The sequence below is a fragment of the Dipodomys spectabilis genome, unplaced genomic scaffold (genome assembly GCF_019054845.1).
Source record: "Dipodomys spectabilis isolate Male_0828 unplaced genomic scaffold, ASM1905484v1 ptg000215l, whole genome shotgun sequence".
In the NCBI taxonomy this organism is placed as follows: Eukaryota; Metazoa; Chordata; class Mammalia; order Rodentia; family Heteromyidae; genus Dipodomys; species Dipodomys spectabilis.
The window spans coordinates 10,785,500-10,799,234 of NW_024870892.1; the positions used below are offsets into that span (position 1 = coordinate 10,785,500).

Genomic DNA, 13,735 nt, shown 5'->3' on the forward strand with positions numbered 1-13,735 from the left:
AGGAGAGTCATGAGATGCTATTTTGGGTAAGTCCAGACTGTTCAATCAGAGTGTCTTTGTTCAAAATATGAAGGCACTGAGCTGGGCCCTGGTGGCTCTCCCCTGTAAATGCTAACTACTCAGGAGGCTGAGATCTGAGGATCATGGTTCTAAGCCAGCTGGGGCAGGAATGTCTGTGAGACTCATCTCCAATTATCTACTCCAAAAGCTGGAAGTAGAACTGTCTGTGGTTACAGAGGTAGAGTGTTGTTAGCCTTGATCAAAAAAAGCTCAGAGAAGCCGGGAGCTGGTGGCTCGCACCTGTCATCCTAGCTACTCAGGAGGCTGAGATCTGGGGATCGCAGTTCAAAGCCAGCCTGGGCAGGAAAGTCCATGAGACTCTGATCTCCAATAAACCACCAGAAAACCGGAAGTGGTGCTGTGACTCAAGTGGTAGAGCATTTGCCTTGAGGTAAAGAGCTGAGGGACAGCGCCCAGGCCCAGAGTTCAAGCCTCACGACCAAAAACAAAAACAAAAACAAAAAACAACTCAGAGATAGCACCTAGGCCCTGAGTTCAAGCCCTAAAACTGGCACAAGCCTGTACGTGTGCGTGCGCACGCGCACACACACACACACACACACACACACACACACACAAAGTATGAGGGAATCTAATTCCATAGTCATTGTAAGTTTCATAACCTTAGGTTGCCTGTTTTGTGTGTGTGTGTGTGTGTGTGTGTGTGTGTGTGTGTGTGCCTGTCCTGGGGCTCAAACTCAGAGCCTGAGTGCTGTCCCTGAGCCTTCTGGCTCAAGGTAAGCACTCTACTACTTGAACCACAGCTCCACTTCAGCTTTTTGAGTAGTTTATTGGGGATCATAATTTCACAGATTTTCCTGCTCGGGCTGACTTGGAACCATGATCCTTAGATCTCAGCCTCCTGAGTAGCTAGGATGGCAGGCAGGAGCCATGGGACCAGCTTGCCTCAGTTTCCTCAATTGGCACAGGAGTAATGACAGGATACCTGCACCACACACTTGGAGGCAAGATGCAACGGCCCTCAAGGACTCAGAACAGCAGCTGGCACAAAATACACATTTGTGTTCATTGCTGCCAGCCACGAGGACTGATACAAAACCAGTTGTGCGTCATGCAAAGTACAGCATGGTGCAATCGTGTCTTCCTCCGCGGTGACAGAGGGGAAGAATGTGGGCTGCTCGGTACAGTGACGCAGTAACACGGACAGAGAGGAGAGGCAGCGGGTGCGTGGGGGTGGGGGTGCATGCGTGGTTAGCGGCTGTGACTGTACACTGTGACTGTACACTTTCTGAGCTCTTTCGCTCAAGGCTAGTGCTCTACCACTTGAGCCACAGTGTCACTTCCAGCTTTTCTGAGTCGTTCATTGGAGATAAGAGTCTCATGGACTTTCCTGTCCAGGTTGACTTTGAGCTGCGACCCTCAGATCTCAGCCTCCTGAGTAGTTAGGATGACAGGTGTGAGCCACTGGCGCCTGACACTTTGGTTTTTTAAGACAGAGTCTTGTTAGCTAGACAAGGATGGCCTCAGGCTCTAGATCTTCCTACCATAGCCCCCTGAGTTCTGAGGTTTCCTGCTTTGCTTGGATTGACATTTTCAGTGTATATTGACTGTACAAGAGGGGCTGGAGGTATGACTCAGGTGGTAGGGTGCCTGCCAAATGAGCAAAAGTATCTGGTATCAAGTTCAAGGTCTGGTGTTGGATTTTTAAAAAAATTGTACATATAGAAAGGGATTTCATTATGATATTTTCTTTTTCTTTTTTTTTTTTTGGTCTGGTCGTGGGGCTTGAACTCTGGGCCTGGGCGCTGTCCCTCAGCTCTTCAGCTCAAGGCTAGCGCTCTACCACTTGAGCCACAGCGCCACTTCCGGCTTTTTTCTTTTTGCTTATGTGGTGCTGAGGAATCGAACCCAGGGCCTCAGACATGCAAGGCAAGCGCTCTACCACCGAGCCACCTTCCCAGCCCATTCATTATGATATTTTCAAGTGGGCACATAATAGACTGTCTCCTTTCCGCTCTTATTTTTTTTCCCACAGCCTCACCAACATATGTTGTTTTTTGTTTTCTTGGTGATAGCCAGTCTGAGGGGAGAGAGAGGAGATCTCTATGTGGTTGTTGTTGTTGTTGTTGCTTGCAGGAGTGGCTTGCTTTGTTTCTTCTATATGTGCATACCAATGATGTTACTCCTCTACACCCCATCCTCTGTTGCCCCCTCCAGCTGGCACCCCCTAGCCTCTCAATAGCTCCCTTATCCTACCATGGGTACCTCTGCCGGGCGAGCTGTTATGTATCTTCAGGACTTTCAGAAATCCATTCCAGGCCTTCCTGGCTTTTACAGTTTCTGCAGAGAGGTCTGATGCCAAAGTGGAATGAGTTTGCCTTGACATGTTAATGTTTTGCTCTTTCCCCTTTCAATGTTCTTTCCTTGTGCTGTAGACTTGGCCTTTATAACATAATGTGGAGAGAACCAGACACTGGTGGCTCATGCCTGAAATCCCAGCTGCCCAGGAGGCTGAGATTCTGAGGATCCAAATTCGAAGCCAGCCCAAGCAGGAAAGTCCATGAGACTCTTATCTCCAGTTAATCACCTAAAAGTTGGAAGTGGAGCTGTGGGATCAAGTGGTAGAATGCCAGCCTTAAGCAAATAGGTTAAGGGAACAGTGTGAGCCCTGAGTTCAAATCCCAATGCTGGGGCAAAGAAAAAAAACCAAACGTAAAGTTGAAGATTAGTCTCTGGTGAAGTCTATTTTGAGGCTGAAGCTTCCTGGACTGGGAAGTCCCCATCTGTCCCCAGATGTGTGGTGTTTTCTGATAACAATTTCATTGGATACGTTTCTCTGTGTTTAGTTTATATCTGGACTCCTTCTTCCTCCCCAGGGAGCTGAGGCATGGCTGGTGCTTCCTCACACACAGGACTTGAAAGTCCTGTCCTGCTTGCACAATTCTTTACTCACTGCTGTCTGGCTGTAAAATCCCCTCAGTGGAGTCTCCAGCCCAGATGTTATTAGTGTGCTTGATCCCATCTATTGGTGAGGCTTTCTAATCTGCTTTTATTTGACTTTTGAGGTTTTCATTTCTAACATCTCCACTTTTTTATTCTTTGTTCAGAATCTCAGTTTTGTTGTTGAATTCCTCACCCATGGTGCTTTCTTCCCCTTTCTCTTTCTTCTTCTTTCCTTTCTTCTTTCTTTATTCCTTTCTCTCTCTCTCTCTTCATTTCTTTTTGAACATATAGTGGTATTTTAATGATAGTTTAAAATATTATTGCTGTCTATATTCATAGTATATTCACAATAGTTTCTGGCCACTGACTCATGCTTTGTATTGTTTTGTTTTGTTTTGCCCCTTCTGTATTTCATTTGAGCCTGCCGTAACAATAAGAATTCAATAAATAGTTGTTAAATCAGTTTGGCAGTGACTTTCACATCCAGGTGTTAATTGGCATCCCTGTTTCCTTCCTCTGTATGTTTGAGGCCCCTTTGAGGTCACAGATGACTTTAAAAATATATTTTAAAAAATTCCTTGTTCTCCCTCCCCCCATGGTATAACCCCTGCTTTCACTGTATTTGATGTTGGTATAATTTGTGGAGGGGAAGGGAAAAACAACTCGTTTAAATAGGGATACAGGTGGACCCATTGCAACAATGAGCCATACAAGTCGTTATGTCAAAAATGAACTTTACAACTTTGGTGGGGGGGGAGGGCTGGGGGGAGGGCTGAGAGGGGGGGCTGGGGGAGGATGGGATGGGAAGGGGAAACAGAGGAGGGGGCTACAATGCTTGATAAGAAATGTACTCATTATCTTGCTCGTGTAATTGTAACCCCTTTGTATAGTATTTTCACAATTAAAAAAATACGTATAAAAAATAAAATGTTCCTAGAATAAAAAAAAAATTCCTGTTCAGGGGCTGAGAAAGTGGCTCAGTGGTAGAGCGCTTGCCTTGCATGCCTGAGGCCCTGGGTTTGATTCCTCAGCACCACATAAGCAAAAAAAAAAAAAGGCCGGAAGTGGCGCTGTGGCTCAAGTGGTAGAGCGCTAGCCTTGAGCTGAAGAGCTGAGGGACAGCGCCCAGGCCCAGAGTTCAGGCCCCACGACCGGACCCCCCTCCCAAAAAAAAAATTCCTTGTTCAGTGTTTCATCCATTTCAGCATCTTTGAGTTCCATCTGAGGCATGGCGGGAGTTGCCTGGCCTTTCTGTTTTCCCATATTTGTGTTTCTGTGTTGTAAGTTGCTCAAGTGTTGAGACTGGTACGTCCGAGTTTTATAGGGGTCTCCTGTGTACTTTTTGGGGTCATTTTCTTCTCTTAGGGTTGTGACTTCCAATATCACTCACAGGAGACAGAGCAGGCAGTAATAAAAGCAGTGATTCAAAAATGAACCTGATATTTATGGGTTTTTTGTTTTTGTTGGTTATGGGTCTTTAACTCAGGGCTTGGTTGCTGTCCCTGAGCTCTTTTTTGATCAAGGCAAGTGCTCTACCACTTGAGCCACAGCTCCACTTCCAGTTTTTTGGTGATTAATTAGAGATCAGAGTTCCACAGACTTTCTTGCCTTGGCTGGCTCTGAACCATGATCTTCAGATCTCAGCTTCCTTGGCAGCTAGGGTGAAAGGCATAAGTCATCAGCGCCTGGCTTTTTTTTTTAAAGAAGCATCAAATCTACTCCCAGGGCTGGGAAGGTGGCTCAGTGGTAGAGTGCTTGCCTTGCATGCATGAGGCCCTGGGTTCAATTCCTCAGCACCACATAAACAGAAAAAGCTGGAAGTGGCGCTGTGGCTCAAGTGGTAGAGCGCTAGCCTTGAGCTGAAGAGCTGAGGGACAGCGCCCAGGCCCAGAGTTCAGGCCCCATGACCGACCAAAAAAAAAAAAAAAAAAAATCAAGTCTACTCCCAATATAGTGAGAAAAGAAAGAAACTAGGTTGGTTATAAATAAACTGGCTGCTTACAATTATTAATGCTAGGTTGGGCAGTGGTGATTCACACCTGCAATCCTAGCTACTCAGGAGCATCCTGGCCCTGAGTTCAAGCCCAAGCGCTAACCTAAAAAACAAGAACATAAACAAGAAAAGCAATGCGAAAGCAAGCTTCTGAGAAGAAAACTGCCTTGGAGGGGATGTGGCGTGGTCTGCACCCATGGGGCCAGTGCTGGAGGCTCTCCCTGGGGACCCTGTGCCTCTCTGCACCCACCTTCCGCCTCTGCCTCAGGCAATGCCAAAGGTGCTCAGCAAACATTCGCAGGAGGAAGGAAAAGAAATGAGCAAGCCGGGCGCCAGTGGCTCACACCTGTCATCCTAGCTACTCAAGAGGCTGAGATCTGATGATTGTGGTTCAAAGCCAGCCCGAGTAGGACTATTCGTGAGGCTCTTATCTCCAATGAGCCTCCGTGGCTCATTGAGCTATGGCTCAAAATGGTAGAACGCTAGCCTTGAGTGAAAGAGCTGAGAGACAACGCCTGTGCCCTGAGTTCAAGCCCCACGACCAACAAAAACAAAAAAACAAAAAGTAAGAAAAGAAAAAAGCAAAGAAAGAAAGGAGCAAAACACAGGACAGGACTCTGGCTGCACCTGGTGTCTTTGAGCGTGGAGACTTCGGCATTGACACTGGACAGCTTCTGCCTCAGGATCCACATGGTCCCCGTTAGAAGCACTGTGTTGATCTACAAAGTGGAGCATGGGAGTCAGGGACTGGACACAGAAACCCACCATCCCAGACCATCTGTGCTAAAAGAATCCTGATCCTTGGTCTCTAGAAACCAAGCCAGGAGGCCAGATGGTAACCCAGGAAAGGCCATCACCCCAGAGCTAGGATGCCCCGCATTGAAGAGGCCTGCTTGCAGCCCCTCTGTGCCAATGAAGGGTTGCCCAGAGAGCCCCTTTTCCTTTTTCTGTGAGGCTTCTCCATGCTTCTGCCTGACTTTGAAACTTGGCCATGCACACATGATGGTAGTGGCTCTCTCCTTGCTGCTGTACCCCAACCAGTCCTGGGAGAAATCACCTTTAATTGCCCACCCATGGATTGTATTTGTCTTATTCCTTCACGATGCTTCCCCTCATTTAGAACCAAACCAGGGATCTCCCAATGGCTCCCAGGCAGGAAAGTCTGTGAGACCCTTATCACCAATGAACCACCGGGAAAATGGAAGTGCCATTGTGGCTCAATTAGTAGGGCACTAGCCTTGAGTGGGAAAACTCAGGGACAGAATCCAGGCCCTGAGCTCAAGCCTTGGTACCCTCCCCCCCAATCACACACACAAACACACACACACACACACACACACACACACACACACACACACACACACACACACACACTTTGGCAAGAAAGAAGCTGAGCTGAATGAGGTCAGGTTAGTGTGTTTCTTAATCTGAGGTCTGCAACTACTCAGACACTGTAACTTTATGTTGCTCTTTGCTGTAACACCACAAAGGAAACAAATGCCACCTTCCAACCCCCAAATCATCTCCTGGACCTCCCTGGAAGGGAACCCCAAGATTTAAATGCTCAAAAATGAATTTGAGAAGGAAAAATACAAAGGAAGAAGTGCAAAGGCACAAGAAAGCAAGCCACCATGAGCAACTGTCAGAAGAAACGTCGCTGCGCAAGACCAAAGGACAAATGAGCAGCAAGGAGGGAAGGAATGGCGTCGGACCTCCCCAGGCTTCCCTTGGTCTCTGTCTTCAAGTCCTCAGCTCACGTGAGTTCTCAGAACCTCTGCAGTTTCTCTTGTGATTTTTTTTCTCATTCAATGTCTCTACCTGGGAAAGGCTGACAGACCCATTTTCCCCAAAGCATCAAATATGGATAACACATGGGTTCTTCCCAAAGGCACTTGCATGTCAGCGTTAAAGCAAAGCCACAAGCTGGAGGGTTTATACCCTAACTGGGAAATCTCAAGATTCAAGGATCATAAGGATGAGCACTTTAGAGGGGACCAAGCAGCCTTCGGCCCACTGTGGACACATGCTGTTCTCTTAGCTCTCCTTGCTTCTCCTTCAGAGACATGCTCCACCAGACAAGCTGCTTACCATGATGATCACACACACCGGCCCTAGGAAGCTCCAGATGAACCCAGTTTCTGTGTTCAGCCAGCAGCTGTAGAGAGAGACGGGAGGCGTGAGCTCATGTCTTGGGGGCTGAGCTCCCAGCCTCCCTGCTCACACAGATGGAGGAAGAGCGCTCCAATATCAGCTCTGGTGTCACATCCAGAAGAAAAGTCACTTTTCTTTTTCTTTTCTTTTTTTGAGGGGAGGTACTGTTACCTCCCCTTGAACTCAGGGTCTTAGGGTGCTGTTCCTTTTTTTGGGGGGGGGTCTGGTTGTGGGCCTGAACTCTGGGCCTGGGCACTGTCCCTCAGCTCTTCAGCTCAAGGCTAGTGCTGTACCACTTGGGCCACAGCACCACTTCTGGCTTTTTGCTTATGTGGTGCTGGGGAATCGAACCCAGGGCCTCATGCATGCAAGGCAAGCACTCTACCACTGAGCCACCTTCCCAGCCCCTCTTCCTTTTTTTTTTTTTGCTGATGGCTAGCACTCTATCACTTAAGTCACAGCTCTACTTATGGCTTTTTTTTGGGGGGGGGGGGCGGGGTGGTGGTCAAGTGGAGATAAGAGTCTCATGGACTTTTTCTGCCCAGGCTGGATTTGAACAGAGATCTTTAGATCTCAGATGCCTAAGTCATTAGAAGACAGATTACAGGGATCCTTTTATCCCTGGACACAGGCGTGGGAATTAAGAATCGTTAGAGTGATGTTAAATACTATTTAAAAAATCACTGTTAATGTTAAGCCTTTATTGCAAGCACAGTTGTGTGTATGTGTGTGTGTGTGTGTGTGTGTGTGTGTGTGAGTGTGCACTAGTCCTGGGGCGTGAACTCAGAGCCTGGGTGCTGTCCTGGGGCTTGAACTCAGGGTCTAGACATTGTCCCTGAGTTTTTGTGTTCAAGGCTCTTTACCACTTGAGACACAGCTCCACTTCCAGGTTTTTGGTGAGTCTCATAGACTTTCCTGTCTGGGCTGATTTCAAACCACAATCCTCAGATCTCAGCATCCTGAGTAGCTACGATTACAGAGGTGAACTACCAATGCCCAGCTTGTAAACACTGCTTTTAATGTTTATAGTTTTCTTTTTATTTACCTAAGATATTGGAAACCAGGGTTTACAGAATCTCTGCTTTATAGCTGTCAGTCCCTTCCCTGGTGACGTGGATGCCTTGGGCAAAGTAATATCATCCAAGAAGCTAACTGGACTGTCCTCAGTCCAAGCTAGCTGCCTTGCACAGATGCCTGCAGGCAGTTCCATGGAAGCCGTGGTTGTTTGAGTTTCAGAAGGCCCTGTTGCAGGGCCTCCAAACAGCTTCCACAGGCTATTTTGCCATCATAGCCTCAATGAACTCTAGTGACTCTTCAGCCATCTTCACCCAAGCCAAAGAACTACTGCTTTCAATGACTATCAAGTATAAAGTCTGTGACTGGTGCAAAACACAGACCTTCATTTACATGAGAGACTGTTCTGTGATTGGTGCAAAACACAGATCTTCATTTGCATGAGAACTGGTGCTGTGATTGGTGCTAAGAAGATCCTTCATTTGCATGAGATACTGCACCATGATTGGTGCAAAACACAGATCTTCATTTGCATATTTTGCCATGACTGGCTGAGCTGATAACACGAGAAGATAAAGTGGCAGCAGGCACCATACACCAGCAGCTGCTGTCATCTGTCACTGCCACACACTGTTGCTAGAGGCTGGGGATTGCAATAGCTGCTGAGGTCCTGGGACACTGATGGCTAAAGCTAAGAGCTAGAAACTCCAAACTGGGTGCTGGTGGTTCACACCTATAATCCTGGCTACTCAGGAGGCTGAGATCTGAAGATCATGGTTGGAAGTTAGGCCAGGCAGGAAAGTCTGAGGGACTGTTATCTTCTCTAAGGTACACTAAAAAAGCCAGAAGTAGAGCTGTGGCTCAAGAGGTAGAGTACTAACCTTAAATAAAAAAGTTCATGGGCAGTGCCAAAGCCCCTGAGTTCAAGGCCCAGGACAGGTATACACACACACACATACACACACACACACACACACAGAAGCTCCTATCTCAGTGCATAGAGTCATAAGTCTCTGGCTTCTGAAGCGTGGAGTGTCATGCCTCTCGATCTCAGGGTTTGGAGCTGTGAGCCTTTGTGTCTTCCCGCCTTTCTTCTAGGCCTTGGCCTCCCGGAGGGCTTGGGGCTGTCTTCCCTGGGAGAGCTTCTCCTCACCCATCCACAGAGTGCCATCTGGGCAGACTAAAGAGCCTAGCCAGCTGGCTGGCACAGTCCTACCGCTAGAATCCTTTCTCTTGTTCACCCAGCTCTCACTCTGCACCAGGGAGAGAGAGAGAGAGAGGCTGTTGCTCACCGGTTGTGCATGCCATAACCCTGTGGCTGCATGCCGGCAGAGACCGCAACCACGAGTCCCGGGAAGCCATAGCCGAAGGCACAGAGGTACAGCATCCTGACATCACGGGAGCTGAAGTAATTCACCACCTTCAGGTTCCTGACCGTGAGGAAGAGCATCACCGCCTCCACCAGCATCCAGGAGAAGGCAGCGAGGAACAGGTAGTGCAGAACCCCAGCGATGATGGCGCAGCCCGTCTGTGGAGGAGAAGCGTGGCAGGGCCTTCCCCCTGGGAGCGGGACTGGGGACAGGGGGCTGGCAGGGGGACTTCCATGCTGGGATTTCCCACGCCCATACACGTGGCCTATCAGTTCACGCCACAGATTCTTCTAGAAACAGGCAGTGGTTGTCCATCAGAGGCAAGCCCATTCCTAGATGGTAACACCTTTGGTGTTTATCTGTCCTTAAGGTTTCCCAGGACACGTGACTTCCGGTGCCACAAATAACCACACTTGCAACCCTACATTTAAAAATGGTTGATAGCAGTGCACTGGTAGCTCTCGCCTGGAATCTGAGCTACTCAGGAGGCTCAGATCTCAGGATTGATGTTCGAAGCCAGCCTGGGCAGGAAAGTCTATGAGACTCATATCTCCAATTGGCTACCCAAAAGCCGGAAGTGGAGCTGCGGGCTCAAGTGGTAGAGCGCTTGACTGAAAAAGCTAAGGTAGAACACCCCAAGCCAAGTTCAAGCCCAGGATTGGCACGCGCGCACACACACACACACACACACACACACACACACACATACACACACACACACTCACACACACACACTCACACTCACACACTCACACACACACACTCACACACACACACACACTCACACACACACACACACATACACACTCACACACACAACTCAAAAAAGTAAAAAAACAAAATGGAGTATAGAAAGGAGTAGACTCACCCGTGGCAGGTCTCATGTCAAGGGAGGCCCTATTGGTGTTACTTCTCTCATCCCAATGCAGGATGTTTAGCTGCATCCCTCACCTCCCACCACCACACACACATCACACCCTCATACATCACAAGAACACCAATCTCTCTAGATATAGCCAAGGGCCTCTTGTGAGGCTGGTTTAAAAAATCTAGGGGGGGACCACCACAATTCATGACATGATTGGAGAAATTCTAAATAAATAGATAAACTGACACTTGTCACAAGAAGTCAACTAGGTGAGCAGTTAGGAGAGCATGAAGCCCAGCATGTGCAAAGGCCCTGCGGGAGGGAGGTGGGCGAGGATGAGCAGAGGAAGACAGGGGAGGTGACCGAAGTCAGTGAGCACAGACCGAGCCATGCTGACCTGGGTGTTGGTCTTGTCTATCCCCATCAGGAAGAGAATCTTGGCCAAGAAGAGACACACGCAGAGGTGCAGGTGGAGGTAGGTGTTACGGTTGCGAAGGGTACGGCAGAGCAGGAAAGTGGCGATGGCCAGGATGAGGCACACCAGGGAGATGACAGTGCCCACGTGGCTGATGATGTGCAAGGAGAAGTCCATCTGGTGGAAAAGAGACTCCCTGTCGTTCTCAGAATAGACCCTGACTCCTCCCGGGCGGAAGCCAGAATCACCCCGCCTTCCCTGAACTGGAAGAGAGCGTTGGGGCTTCATCTCCCCTCTGACACTTACAAGGAACTAGATATCCCCTCCAGTCTCTCTCTCTCTCTCTCACTCGAACTCAGAGCCACGGGCTCTCATTTGCTCAAGGTTGGTGCTCTACCACTAGAGCCATTGTTCCACTTCTGACATTTTCTAGTTAATTAGCCATAAGAATATTCCTAGGCTTGCTTCAAACCCAGATCCTCAGCTCTCAGCCTTGCATTCTTGCTTAGCTTTTTCGCTCAAGGCTGGCACTCTACCACGTGAACTACAGGTTCAATTCTAGTTTTTTAGTGGTTAATTTGGAGAAAAGAATATCATGGAAGCTGGGCACTGGTGGCTCAAGCCTAGTAACTTAGGAGGCTGGTTCAAAGCCAGCCTGGGCAGGAAAGTCCATGGAAACTCTTATTTCCAATTAACTACCAGAAAGCAGGAAGTGGTTCTGTGGCTCAAGTGGTAGAGTACTAGCCTTGAGCAAAAGAGCTCAGGATCAGTGCCCAGGTCCTGAATTGTTAGCCCCACAAAAGACAACAACAACAAAAAAAGAATATCATGGACTTTCCTGGCCTTGGATTAGAGGCATGAATTATCAGTGCCCAGCTCCAATTGTGTTACATACAAATCCACCCTTTCACCCTTTGTATTGATGGGCTGGACAACTACAAACTACATTCCCCAGAGTCCCTTGGAGATCCTGACTGTAATTTAGATTCTCCAATGAGATGCTCCCATGAGTCTGGAAAGGGAACAAAGAGGAAGATAGCAGCACTCTGCAGGTAAAATGAGCTGAGAGCTAGGCCTTGGCAGCTTACACCTGTAATCCTAACTAATTGGGAGGCCGAGGATTGTAGTTCAAAGCCAGCCTGGGCCACTAGACTCTTCTTTCCAGTTAACCAACACAAAGCTGGATTGGAGGCATGGTGCAAGTGTAGAGCACCATCACAAGCAAAAAAGCTGAGCAAGAGTATTGGGCCCTGAGTTGAACCCTTAAAACTAGCTGCAAAAAAAAAAAAATCACTAGATTTTAAATCAGATACTCACGGAGCCAGAGAACAGATCACAGTACTGACCGTGAGCTCCCCAGAAGCCATGATGATGGCCAAGTTGGCCATCTGGTGACAGCTACAGACTGTGTGAAGCTCAGATGCTTCTAGAATCACACAGCCAGCTGGGGTCCACCTCCCCTCCTCTGTGTCAGTGCTCCAGGTAACACAGATGGGCCTCTCAGACTTCTGCTTCGGCTGAAAGTACCAAAGAAAGAGTCACTTGAGAACTTCGCTCCAATGCAGTCAATGGGACCAAACACAGAGCCACATGGAGCTAAGCTATGTGGGATACTCTCTAGGGACACTGTACTGTGGTCTGTGCTGATGAGGCCTGCCACAAATTCACTCACTTGCTCGATCATTCCCTGCACCTGTGTGTGTGAGAGAGAGAGAGGAGAGAGAGAGAGAGAGAGAGAGAGAGAGAGTCACGAGGCTTGAACTCAGGGCCTGGGCACCATCCCTGAGCTTCTTTTGCTCAAGGCAAGTGCTCTATCATTTGAGCCACAGTGCTACTTCCGGTTTTCTGGTGGATTACTGGAGCTATGAGTCTCACGGACTTTCCGGCCCAGATTGGCTTTGAACTGCGATCCTATGATCAGCCTCCTGAGTAGCTAATTGCAGGCATGAGCCAGCTCGCTGTGCTTTTATTGGGCACCTACGGCATACCCTCAGGATATGTCCACTGGTAAGAGGAGTGGTTCTGTCTCCAGCAAGATCACTGGAAACGGAAGAATGAGTATGAAAAAAATATGCACAGAAAACAATTTTGGGGGAGGGAGGAGAGAATGCATCAAAATAACAATATGTTGCCAGGTACCGGTGGCTCACGCCTGTAATCCTAGCTACTTCAGGAGGCTGAGATCCGAGGATCGGGGTCAAAGCCAGACCAGGAAGGCAAGTCCATGTCACTCTTATTTTCAACTAACACCAAAAAGCCAAAAATGAAGCTGTGGCTCAAGGGGTAGAGTGCCAGCCTTGAGTGGAAAGCACCCACAGCCTTGAATTCAACCTCCAGTCCCCAACCCCCTCCACAGAACAATATATCTGAAGAAGTACTGACAGGTAGATAATTGAAGGCTATGGGAAGGAGGTGGACTTCCATGGAGGGGCTGCCTTTGAAGGGTGCTGCTCCACTCTCTTTCTGCTCCCAGGAGAGCAGCTGTCCTCCCTCCAAGCCTTCAGCCCTGAAGCTCTGCCTCCCCCAGCCAGAAGCCCAGAGCCCAGGACTCTGCGATGGAACTAGAGGAAATCTTCCCTTTCATGAGGCTGATATGTCCTCTAGAGACCACAGGTAACTAATGCCACAGTGGACAATGAGGTACATGGGAACTGAAGCATGACCCTCCTCTATGAGTTTCTGTGTGGGTGTGTCAGTTACAAACAGACAAAATTCTTTTTTTTTGGGGGGGGGGTCCTGTTGTGGGGCCTAAACTCTGGGCCTGGGCGCTATCCCTCAGCTCTTCAGCTCAAGGCTAGCGCTCTACCACTTGAGCCACAGCGACACTTCTGGCTTTTTTCTTTTTGTTTCTGTGGTGCTGAGGAATTGAACCCAGGGCTTCATGTATGCAAGGCAAGCGCTCTACCACTGAGCCACCTTCCTAGCTTCTGTGGAGAGGTTGCAGTGATGACTGTTATGTC

At 48.6% G+C, this 13,735-nt stretch overlaps 1 protein-coding gene across 1 annotated transcript in view; it reads right to left on the reverse strand.

Annotated features, from left to right (window-relative positions):
- Adgre1 (adhesion G protein-coupled receptor E1) overlaps positions 1–13,735 on the reverse strand; it is a 40,154-nt gene that overhangs the window by 2,466 nt on the left and 23,953 nt on the right. The window contains exons 14-18 of the mRNA XM_042697256.1: positions 12,122–12,292; positions 10,758–10,952; positions 9,415–9,650; positions 7,046–7,112; positions 5,585–5,676 (exon numbers count right to left, since the gene is read on the reverse strand). Of these exons, the coding sequence (XP_042553190.1) occupies positions 5,585–5,676; positions 7,046–7,112; positions 9,415–9,650; positions 10,758–10,952; positions 12,122–12,292 (761 nt within the window). The remainder of the gene's footprint in view (positions 1–5,584; positions 5,677–7,045; positions 7,113–9,414; positions 9,651–10,757; positions 10,953–12,121; positions 12,293–13,735) is intronic.